The sequence below is a fragment of the Hyperoodon ampullatus genome (genome assembly GCF_949752795.1).
Source record: "Hyperoodon ampullatus genome assembly, chromosome: 15".
NCBI lineage: Eukaryota > Metazoa > Chordata > Mammalia > Artiodactyla > Ziphiidae > Hyperoodon > Hyperoodon ampullatus.
This window is the reverse complement of record NC_136928.1, coordinates 70,075,830-70,096,011: the sequence shown is the minus strand read 5'-3', so window position 1 is coordinate 70,096,011 and position 20,182 is coordinate 70,075,830. Positions and strand designations below refer to the sequence as shown.

At 37.5% G+C, this 20,182-nt stretch overlaps 1 protein-coding gene across 2 annotated transcripts in view; it reads right to left on the bottom strand.

Annotated features, from left to right (window-relative positions):
• ITSN2 (intersectin 2) overlaps nucleotides 1-18,701 on the bottom strand; it is a gene marked incomplete at its 3' end in the record, with an annotated part of 138,247 nt that extends 119,546 nt beyond the window's left edge. Inside the window, exon 1 of one of the 2 annotated variants that reach the window (XM_079721309.1) lies at nucleotides 18,560-18,701. In XM_079721309.1, coding sequence (XP_079577435.1) covers nucleotides 18,560-18,590 — 31 coding nt within the window. In that variant the 5' untranslated portion in view covers nucleotides 18,591-18,701. The remainder of the gene's footprint in view (nucleotides 1-18,559) is intronic. The other variant, XM_079721310.1, reaches the window with a different exon arrangement.
• Nucleotides 18,702-20,182: the final 1,481 nt, after the last annotated feature.

The window sequence follows — 20,182 nt, the reverse complement described above, 5'->3', positions numbered from 1 at the left end:
AGCAGCTCCAGAGAAGAAGGTAGTATGAGAGGTCTAGAAATATTCTATGAGGCAATTAAGGAACTAAAGATATTAAGCCTGAATAATCAAAGGTTAAAGAAGAAAAAGTAAAAAAAAATACCCCTTTTAAAACTCACACCAAAATACAAAAATACTTATGGATAAACCTGACCAAGGAGGTGAAAGACTTATATGCTGAGAACTAAAACACTGATAAAGGAAACTGAAGATGATTCAAAGAAATGGAAAGATACGCCATGCTCTTAGATTGGAAGAATTAACATTGTTAAAACGGCCACACTACCCAAAGCCATCTACAGATTTATGTGATAGGGATCAAATTACCCATGACATTTTTCACAGAACTAGAATAAATAATCCTAAAATTTTTTTTTTTGTTTTGTTTTTTGTTTTTTTGTTTTTTTTTTTGTTTTTTTGCTGTACGCGGGCCTCTCACTGTTGTGGCCTCTCCCGTTGCGGAGCACAGGCTCCGGATGCGCAGGCTCAGCGGCCATGGCTCACGGGCCCAGCCGCTCCGCGGCATGTGGGATCTTCCCGAACCAGTGCACGAACTCGTGTCCCCTGCATCGGCAGGCGGACTCTCAACCACTGCGCCACCAGGGAAGCCCAATAATCCTAAAATTTATATGGAACCATAAAATACCCAGAATTGTCAAAGCAATCCAGAGGAAAAAGAACAAAGCTGGAGGCATAACCCTCCCAGACTTTGGACAACACTACAAAGCTACAGTAATCAAAACAGTGTGGTATTGGCACAAAAACAGACATATGGATCAATAGAACAGAATAGAGAGCCCAGAAATAGACACACACCTATGGTCAATTAATCTTCGACAAAGGAGGCAAGAATATACAATGGAGAAAAGAAAGTCTCTTCAGCAAGTGGTGCTGGGAAAGCTGGACAGCCACATGTAAATCAATGAAGTTAGAACACATCCTCACACCATACACAAAAATAAACTCCAAATGGCTTAAATACTTAAATATAAAATGCCACCATAAAACTCCTAGAAGAGAACATAGGCAAAACATTCTCTGAAATAAATTGTACCAGTATTTTCTTAGGTCAGTCTCCCAAGGCAATAGAAGTAAAAGCAAAAATAAACAAATGGGACCTAATCAAACTTATAAGCTTTTTTTTTTTTTTTTTTCTGATACGCGGGCCTCTCACTGTTGTGGCCTCTCCCGTTGCGGTGCACAGGCTCCGGACGTGCAGGCTCAGCGGCCATGGCTCACGGGCCCAGCCGCTCCACAGCATGTGGGATCTTCCCGGACCAGGGCACGAACCTGTGTCCCCTGCATCGGCAGGCAGACTCTTAACCACTGCGCCACCAGGGAAAAAAAGCTTATAAGCTTTTTTAAAAAACTTTTTATTTTATATTGGAGTATAGTTGATTAACAATGTTGTGTTAGTTTCAGGTGTACAGTACAGAGATTCAGTTATACATATACATGTATCTATTTTCTGCAAATTCTTTTCTCATTTAGGTTGTTACATAATATTGAGCAGAGTTCCCTGTGCTATACAGTAGGTCCTTGTTGGTTACCCATTTTAAATATAGTAGTGTGTACATGTCAATCCCAAATTCCCTAACCATCCCTCCCTCCCACCAATCCTCCCTGGTAACCATAAGTTCGTCAAACTTACAAGCTTTTGCACAGCAAAGGAAACCATAAACAAAATGAAAAGACAACCTATGGACTGGGAGAAAATATTTGCAAATGATACGAATGACAAGGGCTTAATTTCCAAAATATACAAACAGCTTATACAATACAGTAATAAAAAATAACCCAATCAAAAAATGGGCAGAAGACCTAAATAGGCATTTCTCCAAAGAAGACATACAGATGGGCAACAGGCACATGAAAAGATGCTCAACATTGCTAATTATTAGAGAAATGCAAATCAAAAACCTACAATGAGGTACCACCTCACACTGGTCAGAATGGTCATCATTAAGTCTACAAATAAATGCTGGAGAGGATGTGGAGAAAAGGGAACCCTTCTAAACTCTTGATAGGAATGTAAATTAGTGCAGCCACTATGGAAAACAATATGGAGGTTCCTTAAAAAACTGAAAATACAGTTGCCATATGATCCAGCAATCCCACTCCTGGGCATATATCCAGATAAAACTATAATTTGAAAAGATACATGCACCCCAATGTTCATAGCAGCACTACTTACAACAGCCAAGACATGGAAGCAACCTAAAGGTCCACTGACACATGAATGGATAAAGAAGATGTGGTATGTATACACAGGGGAATACTACTCAGCCATTAAAAAGAATGAAATAATGCCAGCAACGTGGATGGACCTAGAGATGATCATACTAAGTGAAGTAAGTCAGAAAGAGAAAGACAAATACCATATGATATCACTTATATGTGGAATCTAAAATATGACACAAATGAACTTTTTTACGAAACAGAAACAGGAAACAAACTTATGGTTACCAAAGGGAGAGAGATAAATTAGGAGTTTGGGATTAGCAGATACAAATTATTATATATAAAATAAACAACAAGGTCCTACTGTATAGCACAGGGAACTATATTCAATATTCTGTAATAAACCGTAATGAAAAAGAATATGTATATATATATATATGTATAACTGAATCACTTTGTTGTACACCAGAAACTATCACAACATTGTAAATCAACTATACTTCAGGTTAAAAAAAACATTAAAGAAGACATGGTAGCAACTGTAAGTGTTTCTACAAGTTGTTATGCAGAATACGAAGTAGTTATTTGCTTTCCATACATGAATTAGGAAAAGGACCACCATTTTGAAGAAAGTTAGGACTGTATGAAGAGGGAATCAACCCCACCAGAAATTACTCTTTTGTTATCAGAGGTGTTAAAACAGACAATGGTCTACTAAATCTGAAAATGTCTGAGGATCTCTCAAGCCATGAAAAACAAACAACGATTTTATGATCCTTTCCATTTGCTCTGAACATGAGACCCAGTCTCAACTCACTACCCCCAAATACATCTTCACCCTCTTCCTTTCATAGCTAAACAGCAGTGGAGGATAAAGGAACACAGTGGAGGTTCTGCTCCTGTGTGCTAACCAGTTTTGTGACTTGAGCAGGTCTTTAAACTTCCTCACCCTTTGTTTCCTTACCTAGGAGTTGTTGTAAGAATGGTGTATGTAAAGGTGATTTCAAAAGTATAAAGTATGTAGCAGGCAATACTTGACTAGCCAATGTCCTCCACCAGAGATGCAACCCCTGGCTGAATCACCTGGGGAGCTTTAGGAGAAAAAAAGCTATTCCAGCAGACCAAGTAAATCAGAATCTCTGGGGAATGAGGCACAAGCTTCACAATTTTTAAAAAGCTCTCCAGGTGATTCTTTTGTGCAGCCAGGGTGGGGAACCACTGTCCTATACAAACCAGGTTTGCACCTTGCCTCCTCTTCTTTCTATCACTCCGCAGAATATTCTGCTCCACCTCTACCCTTTAGGCCAATTCAGGACAACTAGAAAATAATGCTGTCCAAAGGCAACAACTGGTGGCTGTCAAAGTGAATTATGTGGTCTCTTTCTCCTAAGGATGCCACAGGCATCTTGCAATTCTATCCTGTTAAAAGATGAGTTAATCTCATCTTACTTTTTCTCACAGAGATATACACAGATCTTTTTTTAATCCCCTTTACCCTACTGTTCTCTCAACTCTTGACCATCTCAGAGAAACAACCTTCCCTCTCTTATCATTTGCTTTTAAAGTCCAACAACATTAGCAGAGTAATAGTAGTACTTAGTAGAAGCAGCAACTACTATTTACTATTACTTTATACCAGCAACCATGCTAAGCATATTAATATTACGTTTAATTTTTACAACAGTTCCATGAACAAGGTTTACACAAGTTACAGACGAAAAAAACAAAGCTAGGGAAGTTAAATAACTGGCCTAACACCATATAGCTGATTTAATTTTTAGCTAGAATCTTCCTATACTTTAGAGTATAAGTCCAAAGCTTCTGCTCTTAACTATTACACCACATTGCCTCCCTGACTACTCTGATATTTATTTTACTTTAGCAGTATTATTTTTGTAATTTAAAAATGACCAGCGGGGCTTCCCTGGTGGCGCATTGGTTGAGAGTCTGCCTGCCGATGCAGGGGACACAGGTTCGTGCCCTGGTCTGGGAAGATCTCACATGCTGTGGAGCGGCTGGGCCTGTGAGCCATGGCCGCTGAGCCTGCGCGTCCGGAGCCTGTGCTCCGCAACAGGAGAGGCCACAACAGTGAGAGGCCCGCGTACCACAAAAAAAAAAAAAAAAAAAAAAAAAGACCAGCAACAAAATGTAAAGGAGATACATATAAATTGACATTTGAATATAAAAATATGTGTCTCTTTTACATGTCAAAGCAACCAAATTTTCCCTTGGAATAATGTATCTTAAAAAATTGGGGGGGAAATTCCCTGGCGGTCCAGTGGTTAGGACTCCATGCTTCTAGCACAGGGGGCCCAGGTTTGATCCCTGGTGGGGGAACTAAGATCCTGCAAGCAGTGCAGCATGGCCAAAAATAAAAAAATTAAAAAAAATTTTTGAACACTGATTATATAAAAAATATGTAGAAAAATGTAAATCGTGATACTATTATTTACTATTTAACAAGAAAGAAATCTATACAAAACAAAACCAAGAACAACAAGAATGCTGGTAGTGTATCCCTATCTCAGAAAAGTAAATTCTTACAAACGCCATATACATAACATCCTCTTTCTCATCCCATGACATGTGTTCCCTTTACTTGGATTGCCATTCATATCACCGTCTTGCATTTCAAACTTTCTCTTTCAAGGTCCAGGGCAGGCGTCACTTTCTCCAGGAGGTTCCTGACACCTGCAGGTCAAATTAATTGCTTCCTCCTCTAGATTCTCAAGAGACTTCTCCATGCTTCTATAGAGCACTTAAAAAGGTTCTGTAATTGTTTTCTATCCATCTGTTCTACCAGACTATGAGCCCTTGGAGGACAAGAGCTTCGTGTGTTTATCTTTCTATGCTCGGAATTGGCAGAGTACCCAGCACAAACACTTAAAAATGATTGAGGAATAAATGTCTGAAAAAATTGGAGTAGAGAAAAAGCAGAGAGGCAAGATCAGGGCTTGGGGAAAGACAAGAGTCATTTACAAATATTTCTGTTGTCTATCCTTCACATATAGTTATATCAGCTTTCTGTGGAGGTCTTTAAAGTTATATATTCAACATGGCTAATAATCATCTATACTTCATTTCTGATTACCTTTTCAGTTTACTCAGCTTCTACCAATAAGAAACCAAATATGTTTAGGTAGGTAAACTCACACATATTTGCTGACTAGAGTCCATAAAAATCTGCCTTACAAAGTTGTTTACAGGAATGCATATCACTGAAATATAGGTGCCCACTATAATTTTAAACACTAGATGGATTTAGTATTTCTAAGCCTTAAATGACTGGATTTTTTAAAAAAATCTATAAACATCCTCTCTTAAAGACAAGATTTAAGATTAGAGTTAAAAATAAAGAAACAGGGAATGTCCTCACAGTCCAGTGGTTAGGACTTGGTGCTTTCACTGCGGTGGCCCAGGTTCAATCCTTGGTCCGGGAACTAAGATCCCATAAGCCTTGCACTAGGGGTGGGGTTGGTGGTGGGGGGAGGAAGGGAGGGAGGGAGGAAGGAAAGAACAGATGTACTGAAGAACTAAAGACCTAAAATAGCTAAACCTACACACTTTTTTTTTTTTTTTTTTTTTTTTGCGGTATGCGGGCCTCTCACTGTTGCGGCCTCTCCCTTTACGGAGCAGAGGCTCTGGACGCGCAGGCTCAGCGGCCATGGCTCACGGGCCTAGCCGCTCCGTGGCATGTGGGATCTTCCCGAGCCGGGGCACGAACCCGTGTCCCCTGCATCGGCAGGCGGACTCTCAACCACTGCGCCACCAGGGAAGCCCCCTATACACTTGTTAAATAAATACCATACAATGGTAAAAAAAAAACCTACTTTATTAGTTTATCATAAAATAAATAAATTAACCAATCATGATTCCTGTGACTAGGAAGGCAAGTAGTGTGGCTACAGAACTGATTTAATACTGTATGACTTTGGAAAAATGATGCTGATGCTAAAAAAAATAATGACCACAACAAAAAGGATTACAAAGATGGAAGCAACTCACCTTTATTGAGCCCTATCGGTCAGGGACTTCAAAGACAGTAACTCACTGACTACCACCACTACCTTATACATAGGTACTGCACTATTACCCCCATTTTACAGATGAGGAAACCAAAACTCAACATGGTAAAGTAACTTGCTCAAGGTCACACAACTAACAAGTGGCAGAACTGAGATTAGAACCTAGGTAGCCTGAACTCTCTACACTACACTGTCTCCCAATGTATATAGATAAGATGCTCACATTCTCTGTACCTTGATTGCCACCTCTATAAACAAGAGTATTACCTAACTCCTCAGGGTTGTCGTAAATATTACACGTAATATGTAACATATCCACACTAAAAAACACTAAATATCACTTTTTATCTATTAGACTGACAAAATAACAATAGCTAACATTTAACAAAACTTACCATGTGTCAGGTACTTTTCTAAGAGTTTTACATGTATTGTTTCTATTAAGTCTCACAAGAATTCTATGAGGTAACTATTATTACTATCACTGTTTTTCAGAGGAGAAAACAGAGGCATGGCGAGATTAAATAATTTGTCCAAGGTAACAAAGTCAGCAAATGTTAAAGGCGGGATTAGAATCCATGCAGGCTTAATTAAGGGTCTTAATCTGCACCTTGATGATAATTAAAAAGAAATAGACCTACAAATATGTTGTCAGTTGACTTCAACAAAAATATCAAGATAATTCACTGGGGAAAGAATAGTCTTTTAACAAATTGTGCTTAAAGAACTGGACATCCATATTAAAAAAAAAGAATCTCAAACTTGTACCATATACAAAAATTAACTCTAAATGGATCATATCTAATGTACATGTAAGGGCTAAATTATGCAACTTCCTGAAGAAAGCAAAGAAGAAAATCTCTGTGACTTTGGTTAAGGCAAGACGTTTTAGGACACAAATGGCACAAACCATTAAAAATTTTTCGATAAATTGAACTTCATCAAAATCTAAAACCTCTGCTCTCATAAAGACAGTATTAAGAAAATGAAAAGACAAGCTACAGACTAGGAGGAAATATCTGCAAAACATATGTGATAAAGGACATATATGCAGCATATCTAGAGAACTACAGATTCAACTCAATAAGAAGACAATCCCTGCTTTTAAAAATGGGCAAAAAAATCTGAATAGACACATCAAAGATACACAGATGGCAAATAAGCATATGACAAGATGTTCAATGACACTGATCATCAGGGAAGTGAATACAAAAACCACAATAAGATATCACTACATGCCTATTAGAATGTCTGGAATTAAAAAAAAAAATGCTGGCAAAGATGCTGGGCAACCAAAACTCTCACACATTGCTGGTGGGAAGGCAAAGAGATAATTTGGAAAAGTCTGGCAACTTCTTATGAAGTTAAATATACATTTACCAAAATAACACCCCAATAATAACCCTTGGGGATTTACTCAAGAGAAATAAAGACCTATTTCCAGATAAAAATCTGTCATCTGATGGTTATAGCAGGTTTAGACATTATGTCTAAAGTTCCAAAACCTGGAAGTAACCCAAATGCCTTTTGCAGATGAATGGGTAAACAAATTGTGGTACACACTTATACAATGGAATACTACTTGGCAAGAAAGAGAAATATATGCAACGCCATGGATGAATCACAAAAGTATTCTGTTAAGTGAAAGAAGCCACAAAGATACAAAAGGCTACCTATTGTGTATTTCATTTATATAATATTCTGGAAAGACAAAACTATAGAGACAGAAATCTGATCAGTGGTTGCCAGTGGCTAAGGGTAAGGTGAAGGGACAAAGGAAAATTTTAGGTGCTGGAAATGTTCCATATCCCAATTTACATGGCTATATACATTTGTCAAAACTCACCAAACTGTATTTAAAAGGGGTGAATTATATCTCAATAAACCCAACTTAAAACAAAAATATAAAGCATCTAACACGTGCCTGTCACATGGAGAGTGCTAAATAAATTAGTTTCCTTACTCAACCCAATCCCAGGGAACAACATAATTAAGGAGAAGGCAGAGCATTAAAATCTTTCTCAGGCTCTTCTTGTGATAAAGGTACTCTTGCCAGAAAATACTGAAAGTGAGGCTTTTTAGTCAGAAACCTTACGACTATTTTAAGTCTGAACAGTCTGGTTGGGGAAGCTTGAGCTGCTCTAACATACATCATCCCCAGGCAGTGACAGAGTGCTATCCTAAGACTACAGAGAAGTCTGTTTCAGCAGAAGGGAATCTGTGTCAATCCTTATCACATTATAACACTTTCTTATATACTACTATCTCCTCACCTTTCTTTGGGTACCTGTTTTTGCAGTGGCCAACTCACCCTATCTGATAATGCTTACTGCTTAGTTCTTCATGAGTCCAACCAGCAACCCTGACACCTACAATATATTGTACATTCATTCAACAAACATTTATAGGGCACCAATGTGTGTAAGGACGAGTGGTACAGAAATAAAATGAACCCCTTAAATGAGCTCAGAGACTTTCTAATATTTAAGGGACACCACCAGCCAAGAGAGTCACACACAACAATCATGATTAAATATTATCATGATTAATGTTACTAACAGAATAAAAATGTTCTAAGTCATATGAGAAGGAATAACTTTTAAGTAGTATTCAAATAATCTTCAAATCTGAACACTTCCCCAAAAATGACCATATTAAAACATAAGTTATTAATGCACTAGAATTTTACAGAAAGGAAAAGTCACATAGAAATAAGAAAACTATGAAATATATGTAATTCCAAGCCAATTTTAAAATAGTTGATCCAATTCTAGCTTTCTTATTTAGAATATATACTAACAGAACCTTTTAAAGAGCCAACAGTCTATTATTTTGAACTTCAAGTAAAATATATCCTAAGGTTAATCTACATTTATTCATAAGTCTTATAGAAAGGCAGGAAAACCTAAGTTTTGAGGTTGATGTTTTCAATATGTCCTTGAAAATCTAAAATCTTTCACATTGTCTGATGATCACTTTAGAAATCTATTACAGGGCCTCCCTGGTGGCGCAGTGGTTGAGAGTCCGCCTGCCGATGCAGGGGATACGGGTTCGTGCCCCGGTCTGGGAGGATCCCATATGCCGCGGAGCGGCTGGGCCCGTGAGCCATGGCTGCTGAGCCTGCGCATCCGGAGCCTGTGCTCCGCAACGGGAGAGGCCACAACAGTGAGAGGCCCGCGTACCACAAAAAAAAAAAAAAAAAAAAAAAAAAAAAAAAAAAAGAAATCTATTACAATTCTATCCACTGCCCCCCAATTCATCACTAAATTGAGAATGTGGTATTTTCATAAAGATTTCTGTTGCTTAGTCTCATCTACTGGCTCTGTCAAATATGTTCTTATTGTCTATGTAGCAGGAAAAATACACATTTACAGGACATCCATAGTATGCTAGATCCCATGCAGTAAGTAGTGTCATCCCTGTTTTACATATATAGATATACATACATATAGATATGTTCATACACACACACACAAATAAGTTCCACATGGTTAAGCTGCATAGCTGGGTAGTGGAACAGCAGTATTCTAACACATAGTTCTGAACATACATGATTCAGAAAGGTTATATCCCACTTGTATGCTATAAAAATTAAATGATATCAGAAATAGTCTTCATTGGTACATTTCTCCAATTCAAAGTAATAGTCAAATGATATATGTTGACCCAGTACTAACTTAAATCTCTAAAACACAACTGGAATACTGGTCTAGATAGAACTAAAGTCTCAACTGTAGGGACCTGAGTAATAAATGCTTGGGTTATATGTGCAGTACAACACTACAGCTGATTCTACAGGTCCAATGCTCAACAAAAATTTCTTAACTACACAGTTGAAAACAGTAACAAGCTCTAAAATTCTAAAAAGGTAATAAAGCTCTAAAGTTAAAAGTGGTATTTTTTCCCTCCTAAAGCCACTAGCTGTTCCTTTTCTCTCCTTCTCCCTTCTCTCTTCCACATTTTAGACAGAGCCACTGTCATGGGCTTCAGCACTTCATACTCACATAAACAGTCTTTAGTACCCCCACAATTTTGAGGCTGAAACAAGCCACATTACACTACAATATCAACTGGTAGCAACATGTATCTGAAGTGGCCTCTTGCCTATCACCTTATGGCTCATATATCATGCCCTGTGTATTTAAAATTTCATTAAATTTTTGAAAAGCAGAAAGCAAACCTACCATGATTAAGGAAGGCTTTGGAAAGGATGATTCTGCTGGTGCAGAAGACATCAGAAGTAAAAATCACAAGTGGTTAAAAATACAATGCAATGATCTTTTTTAGTTTTGTTAAGGAGATGGGAGGCGAAGCAAACAGACTAAGAAAAGAACATCTGTTCAACAGAGCTTTCTGAGATGTATGTGCATTGTCCAATACAGTAGTCACTAGCCATACATGGCTTTGAGCACTTGAAATGTGGCTGTGTGACTGAGGAACTGAATTTTTTACTTTACTTAACTTTTCTTAATTTAAATTTAATTTTAATTAATTTAAATATAAATTTAAACAGCCACATGTAGCTAATGGCTACTATATTAGACAACACAGCTCTAAGAACCAAAAAAGTCTAATATGTCTGTGGTTAGTCTCAGGATGATAAAGTAGACATGGCAAAATCTGAAGACTATGTCAGAAGTATTTAGACAAACAGCTTGGTGTAGGGAGGGCACTTAGAGACAAGTTCCAATGGTATTGGGCATGAAAAAATTTTAACCCAATCAATAACTGAGAATTTACTAAAGGAGCAAACACTGCTTTTGAAGGTTCTCTGCTATACATGGATGCTTATTTCAATAAGATCTTAAACCCTGAATTGGACATAAATTAGATATATACAAGATTATCTTCAATCTTCAGCTATTTTATAAACTAAGTAGGAGGATAAGTACCTCCTAAGTACTACAGTCTGCATTAGCTGTCAATTCTTCAGAAGTTTAAAAAAACTGACAATTCTGCAGCCTGTGGAAGGAAAACCACATTCACAGAAAGACAGACAAGACAAAAAGGCAGAACTTTGTACCAGAGGAAGGAACAAGATAAAACCCCAGAAAAACAAATAAATGAAGTGGAGATAGGCAACCTTCCAGAAAAAGATTTCAGAATAACGACAGTGAAGATGATCCAAGACCTCGGAAAAAGAATGGAGGCAAAGATCGAGAAGATGCAAGAAGTGTTTAACAAAGACCTAGAAGAATTAATGAACACATAGAAGAATTAAAGAACAAACAAACAGAGATGAACAATACAATAACTCAAATGAAAAATACACTAGAAGGAATCAATAGCAGCAAAACTGAGGCAGAAGAACAGATAAGTGACCTGGAAGACAGAATGGTGGAATTCACTGCCACAGAACAGAATAAAGAAAAAAGAATGAAAAGAAATGAAGACAGCCTAAGAGACCTCTGGGACAACACTAAATGCAACAATATTAGCATTATATGGGGCCCAGAAGGAGAAGAGAGAGAGAAAGGACCGGAGAAAATACTGGAAGAGATTAGAGTCGAAAACTTCCCTAACTTGGGAAAGGAAATAGCCACCCAAGTCGAGGAAGTGCAGAGAGTCACAGGCAGGATAAACCCAAGGAGAAACATGCTGAGATACAGAGTAATCAAACTGACAAAAATTAAAGACAAAAAAAATTATTGAAAGCAACAAGGGAAAAATGACAACAAACAAGGGAACTCCCATAAGGTTAACAGCTGATTTCTCAGCAGAAACTCTACAAGCCAGAAGGGAGTGACATAATATATTTAAAGTGAAGAAAGGGAAGAAACTACAACCAAGATTACACTATGCGGCAAGGACCCCATTCAGATTCAATGGAGAAATCAAAAGCTTTACAGACAAGCAAAAGCTAAGAGAATTCAGCACCACCAAACCAGCTCTACAACAAATGATAAAGGAACTGCTCTAAGTGGGAAACACAAGAGAAGAAAAGGACCTACAAAAACAAATCCATAACAATTAAGAAAATGGTAACAGGAACATACATATCGATAATTACCTTAAACGTGAATGGACTAAATGCTCCAACCAAAAGACACAGGCTTGCTGAATGGATACAAAAACAAGACCCATATATATGTTGTCTACAAGAGACCCACTTCAGACCTAGGGACACATACAGACTGAAAGTGAGGGGATGGAAAAAGATATTCCATGCAAATGGAAATCAAAAGAAAGCTGGAGTAGCAATACTCATAGCAGATAAAATAGACTTTAAAATAAAGAATGTTACAAGAGACAAGGAAGGACACTACATAATGATCAAGGGATCAATCCAAGAAGAAGATATAACAATTATAAATATATATGCACTCAACATAGGAACACCTCAATACATAAGGCAACAGCTAACAGCTATAAAAGAGGAAATCGACAGTCACACAGCAATAGTGGGGGACTTCAACACCTCACTTACACCAATGGACAGATCTTCCAAACAGAAAATTAATAAGGAAACATAAGCTTTAAATGACGCAACAGGCCAGATAGATATAATTGATATTTATAGGGCATTCCATCAAAAAACAGCAGATTACACTTTCTTCTCAAATGCACATGGAACATTCTCCAGGAAAGATCACATCTTGGGTCACAAATCAAGCCTCAGTAAATTTAAGAAAACTGAAATCATATCAAGCATCTTTTCTGACCACAGTGCTATGAGATTAGAAATCAATTACAGGGAAAAAAATGTAAAAAACACAAACACATGGAGGCTAAACAATACGTTACTAAATAACCAAGAGATCACTGAAAAAATCAAAGAGGAAATCAAAAAATACCTAGAGACAAATTACAACGAAAACACGGCCATCCAAAACCTATGGGATGCAGCAAAAGTAGTTCTGAGAGGGAAGTTTAAAGCAATACAAGCCTACCTCAAGAAACAAGAAAAATCTCAAATAAACAATCTAAACTTACACCTAAAGGAACTAGAGAAAGAAGAACAAACAAAACCCAAAGTTAGCAGAAGGAAAGAAATCATAGAGATCAGAGCAGAAATAAATGAAATAGAAACAAAGAAAACAATAGCAAAGATCAAGAAAACTAAAAGCTGGTTCTGTGAGAAGATAAACAAAATTGATAAACCATTAGCCAGACTCATCAAGAAAAAGAGGGAGAGGACTCAAGTCAATAAAATTAGAAATGAAAAAGGAGAAGTTACAACAGACACCACAGAAATACAAAGCATCCTAAGAGACTACTACAAGCAACTCTGCCAATAAAATGGACAACCTGGAAGAAACAGACAAATTCTTAGAAAGGTCTAACCTTCCAAGACTGAAGCAGGAAGAAATAGAAAATATGAACAAACCAATCACAAGTATTGAAATTGAAACTGTGATTAAAAATCTTCCAACAAACAAACGTCCAGGACCAGATGGTTTCGCAGGTGAATTCTATCAAACATTTAGAGAAGAGCTAACATCCATCCTTCTCAAACTCTTCCAAAAATTGCAGAGGAAGGAACACTCCCAAACTCATTCTATGAGGCCACCATCACCCTGATACCAAAACCAGATAAAGATACTACAAAAAAAGAAAATTACAGACCAATATCACTGAAGAATATAGATGCAAAAATCCTCAACAAAATACTAGCAAACAGGGCTTCACTGGTGGCACAGTGGTTGAGAGTCCGCCTGCCGATGCAGGGGACGCGGGTTCGTGCCCCGGTCGGGGAAGACCCCACATGCCACTGAGCGGCTGGGCCTGTGAGCCATGGCCGCTGAGCCTGCACGTCCGGAGCCTGTGCTCCGCAACGGGAGAGGCCCCAACAGTGAGAGGCCCACGTACCACACACACAAAAAAAATACTAGCAAACACAGTCCAATAACACATTAAAAGGATCATACACCATGATCAAGTGGGATTTATCCCAGGGATGCAAGGATTCTTCAATATACACAAATCACTCAACGTGATACACCAAGTTAACAAATTGAAGAATAAAAACCATATGATCATCTCAATAGATGCAGAAAAAGCTTTTGACAAAATTCAACACCCATTTATGATAAAAACTCTCCAGAAAGTGGGCATAGAGGGAACCTACCTCAACATAATAAAGGCCATATACAACAAATCCACATCAAACATCATTCTCAACGGTGAAAAACTGAAAGCATTTCCTCTAAGATCAGGAACAAGACAAGATGTCCACACTTGCCACTATTATTCAACACAGTTTTGGAAGTCCTAGCCACAGCAATCAGAGAAGAAAAAGAAATAAAAGGAATACAAATTGGAAAAGAAGATGTAAAACCGTCACTGTCTGCAGATGACATGATACTCTACGTAGAGAATCCTAAAGATGCTACCAGAAAACTACTAGAGCTAATCAATGAATTTGGTAAAGTTGCAGGATACAAAATTAATGCACAGAAATCTCTTGCTTTCCTATATACTAATGATGGAAAATCTGAAAGAGAAATTAAGGAAACACTCCCATTTAACATTGCAACAAAAAAGAATAAAATACCTAAGAATAAACCTACCTAGGGAGACAAAAGACCTGTATGCAGAAAACTATAAGACATTGATGAAAGAAATTAAAGATGATACAAACAGATGGAGAGATATACCATGTTCTTGGATTATAAGAATCAATATTGTGAAAATGACTATACTACCCAAAGCAATCTACAGATTCAATGCAATCCCTATCAAATTTCCAATGGCATTTTTTACAGAAATAGAACAAAAAATCTTAAAATTTGTATGGAGACACAAAGACCCTGTATTGCCAAAGCAGTCTTGAGGAAAAAAAACGGAGCTGAAGCAATCAGACTCCCTGACTTCAGACTATACTACAAAGCTACAGTAATCAAGACAATATGGTACTGGCACAAGACCAGAAATGTAGATCAATGGAACAGGACAGAAAGCCCAGAGATAAACCCACACACCTATGGTCAACTAATCTAGGACAAAGGAGGCAAGGATATACAATGGAGAAAAGACAGTCTGTTCAATAATTGGTGCTGGGAAAACTGGACAGCTACATGTAAATGAATGAAATTAGAACACTCCCTAACACCATACACAAAAATAAACTCAAAATGGATTAGAGACCTAAATGTAAGGCCAGACACTATAAAACTCTTAGAGGAAAACATAGGAAGAACACTCTTTGACATAAATCACAGCAAGATCTTTTTTGATCCACCTCCTAGAGTAATGGAAATAAAAACAAAAATAAACAAATGGGACCTAATGAAACTTAAAAGCTTTTGCAGAGCAAAGGAAACTACAAACAAGACAAAAAGACAACCCTCAGAATGGGAAAAAATATTTGCGAACGAATCAACGGACAAAGAATTAATCTCCAAAATATATAAACAGCTCATGCAGCTCAATATTAAATAAACAAACAACCCAATCCAAAAATGGGCAGAAGACCTAAATAGACACTTCTCCAAAGAAGACATACAGATGGCCAAGAAGCATATGAAAAGCTGCTCAACATCACTAATTATTAGAGAAATGCAAATCAAAACTACAATGAGGTATCACCTTACACCATTAGAATGGGCATCTTCAGAAAATCTACAAACAACAAATGCTGGAGAGGGTGTGGAGAAAAGGGAACCCTCTTGCACTGTTGGTGGGAATGTAAATTGATACAGCCACTATGCAGAACAGTATGCAGGTTCCTTAAAAAACTAAAAATAGAATTACCATATGACCCAGCAACCCCATTACTGGGCATGTACCCAGAGAAAACCATAATTCAAAAAGACACATGCACCCCAATGTTCACTGCAGCACTATTTACAATAGCCAGGTCATGGAAGCAACCTAAATGCCCATCAACAGATGAATGGATAAAGAAGATGTGGTACATATATACAATGGAATATTACTCAGCCATAAAAAGGAATGAAATTGGGTCATTTATAGAGACGTGGATGGATCTAGAGACTGTCATACAGAGTGAAGTCAGTCAGAAAGAGAAAAACAAATATCGTATATTAACGCATATATCTGGAACATAGAAAAATGGTACAGGTGAACCGGTTTGCAGGGCAGAAATAGAGACACAGACATAGAGAACAAACATATGGACAACAAGGGGGGAAAGTGGCAGGGGGGTGGTGGTGGGATGAACTGGGAGATTGGGATTGACATACATACACTAATATGTATAAAATGGATAACTAATAAGAAAGTGTTGTATAAAAAAATAAAATTCAAAAAAAAAGTTAAGAAAAATTACTATCTTTATTCCTATATACTACTCCTAAATTAACTTTACAACATTTTAGACAATTATTCAAGTAATCTTTTTTTTTGTTATTGAACATCGTTTGTTTCCAATATTTTATGTATAATGCAATGAGCTACAAAGTGATCCGTAAATGTTCAGAGAATGGAAAAAAAAAAAAAAATGAAGAAAGACCAGGTGTGTACTGATTTCTTTCATGCTCATTTTGTTTATAAACCTGCTTAACATGTTGGTTGAAGTTTATAACTAAACAATGTGTTTACAGCAAACTCCTTTGTATGGGGTACAGAAACCCTCAAATTTGAGTGGAGCACATTACTACTACAATTATTACCCTGACTCTAAATTTACATTTATCACTCATTATGGAAAAAAAATTAATTTCAAAAAATTATCCATGGCCTCAAATAATTATAATCCCATACCATTTCTAGAGAAGGAGAAAGGCTCACATTTGAAAAGGCAAAAAACAACAAAACCCTTATCTCAAGTCCATCCTTAAATGACAGAATCCTATCACACATCTGAATTTATTTTTACTTTTTATGCAAATAATTCATTTTTCTAAAGCTTTTCTAAATCTCACAAGGTCAATCCTGAGTCTTAAAACTTTAGATATACAACATATATTTTCTTTACTAACAATGTACTGATTTGGGCTTCCCTGGTGGCACAGTGGTTAAGAATCCGCCTGCCGGTGCAGGGAACATGGGTTCGAGCCCTGGTCCAGGAAGATCCCACGTGCCGCAGAGCAACTAAGCCCGTGCGCCACACTACTGAGCCTGTGTTCTAGAGCCCACGAGCTACAACTACTGAGCCCACATGCCACAACTACCGAAGTCTGCTCGCCTAGAGCCCGTATTCCGCAACAAGAAAAGCCACCACAATGAGAAGCCTGCACACCACAATGAAGACCCAGCAATGCCAAAAATAAATAAATTAATTTTTAAAAACAGCAACAAAAAAACAATGTACTGATCTGGCCCTATGAGTGAGAACACTTTTTCTTTTTTTAATATAATTGATCAAATACTAGATGGTAACATTAACACAATCCCTTTGTGAAGGTGGTGGAATTATTGGCGATTTTTTCCTCTTTTTTTCTTTCTAGTGTTCTTTACTATTATGGTTTTCAATTCAAGGGTTAAAGAATTATTGACTGGACCCTCTATTTCTTTATATTTTTAATTAGCTAATAAAATTTACCTCAAAATTAAGAACTCAGCATCTTTGATTTGTATAGTGATTTAAAAAATATAATGCATTTTCTCGGGCTTCTCTGGTGGCACAGTGGTTGACAGTCCGCCTGCCGATGCAGGGGACGGGTTCGTGCCCCGGTCTGGGAAGATCCCACATGCCGCGGAGCGGCTGGGCCTGTGAGCCATGGCTGCTGAGCCTGCGCGTCCGGAGCCTGTGCTCCGCAACGGGAGAGGCCACAACAGTGAGAGGCCCGCGTATCTCAAAAAAAAGCATTTTCTCAATTATAAATAACATACACAGTAACAAGACCTATTAAGGGTAATTAACGTGTATCTGGGAAATAAAGCTAGAATCAGAAAAAAAAATCTTTAAAAACTTTTTATTATTGAAATTACCTAAACATTTTCCTCTAATATGTTTCCTATTAAACAATTGGGTATAGGCATGCATAATCCTTTATAAAAGGGAAAATGAACCAATTTTATATGCATATTAATAATTGAATATTTACTGGTTTAATCAGTTTACAGTCATCTCATGCTATCAAAAACACCTTTAATATTCTCCACTTACGGCACTAAGCTTTTTGTCCTCCAGTTTTATGCATTAAACACAATGTTTGTTTAGGTTATCCTTAACTGCTCAAAGGCAAGCACCACATTCCAGATGATACTACAGAACATGCTTATACTGAGCCATAGGATTTACTGCATAATATTCTAATAGAAGATACATGCAATGTTCTGAAATAAACTATCTAAATACTTTCAACAAGAATACTTTAAGTTTTTCATTTATAAGTTTAAGGAAAAATATCTAAATGGATATTTTATAACCTCTACCAAAGAAAAGAAATCTCATAACCTCTTTCTCTTGCCACAAGCAAGCTACTTACCATTCATAGCTGTGGGAAACTGAGCCATCATGGTCCTGAATTTTCCTTGCTAGCACTCAGCCATCTACAACATGAAAACATTGTGCCATTAATAACACAACAAGGGCAGATTGCAGCTTAGTGCTTCCGCTAAGGAGTAGGAATGTCTGTCCCCTTCAGCTCACACTTCCAACAAAAAACAATGCAGGGCTTTGGATGCTGCTGAACAGACAGAATTTACATTTGGGGAAGGGTAGGAGGTTTTGTTGGGTAATGGTACTGCCTTTAAAATAAAACTATTTAAAAGAAAAACAGTCATATTTAATAGCAAATACTTAATAAGAGAAACCTTTGGCATGAACCAATTTTGTAGAAATTAATTTGGGAAAGAGGAGGGTTGTTACAACTAGGCAAGAATGTATTTCAAAGAAACCAACTCTATAAATTAATTGTACAATAACATGGAAATGCATAATACTCTTCTTCTTCAAAACAAATCCCTAAACAAGAAAAATATCCAAAATAAATGTAGCATAGCTGTAATTAAGTTCTACAGGTTTATAAAAATGGACTAAAAGTAACTATTAAAACATGTATGTTGGGCTTCCCTGGTGGCGCAGTGGTTAAGAATCCGCCTGCCAGTGCAGGGGACATGGGTTTGAGCCCTGGTCTGGGAAGATCCCACATGCCGCGGTGCGCAGGCTTCTCATTTAAATATTAACATTTTTAGAAGCCTGAGGAAAAATGTTTGCACAAGCCATCTGAACAAAGAAGGCATAAAGAGTTGCATGTCGTGGTGGAAGGTGTCACCAGAGAAGTTGGCTGACTAGCTGCCAAGAAGTGTTACAAGGTACCATATCAGAGTGAATGCAGTGTGCTCAAGGGGAAAGATGACTGTACCAGTAGGACCACCAAGGTAAGTCACGAAAGAACTGGTATGTAAATCCAGCTTGTTCATTTATAACGATAAATTTAATGGCTAAGAGAACAAACAGCAGCTTTTCTTCCTATAAAGCAAACGATCATCTACTAAATTTTGGCCAGATCATTGTGTGGTGAGCAAAGGGATTTAACTGTGATTAAAATGTTTAACGATACCAGGCATCAGCAGTCTAACACATCTACCTACACAACAGGGATAAGCAAGGACTGGGCAGTAGGGATGAGCAAACCCCCAATAATGCTTGGAATGGCACTGCCAGTTTTAGTCTTCTGACTCCCAGCTTTTCTGTACGTTACCATGATAAACCACCCTCCCTCTCAAAGTGCACATTCTTTTTTTAAGCTTCACTACAATGGAACTTTAAACCTTTTACAACACTTAGACTTCACCTGTCACTACACTCTTCTTAGGTAGGAGGACATTTTACCCATGTACCAGTTAGTTTTCTTCACTTCTTTCTCAAAAGGTAATGTTAACTCCAGGTTTGGAGTTGCTTACTATACAGAAAAATAATACCTAAACTATGGTGGGGTGGTCAAAAACTCCTAGAGGAGGTACTGTGTAGAGCTTTAACAGGTGAGTAAGAATTAGTTAAAACTATAATGTTAAGAACCTTGTACTTGAACCTGTGGCTGACAAGTTTTAAAAGGTTTTAAGGAGGGACACAGTCATATTTCACTTAAAATAAGACAGTCAATTGT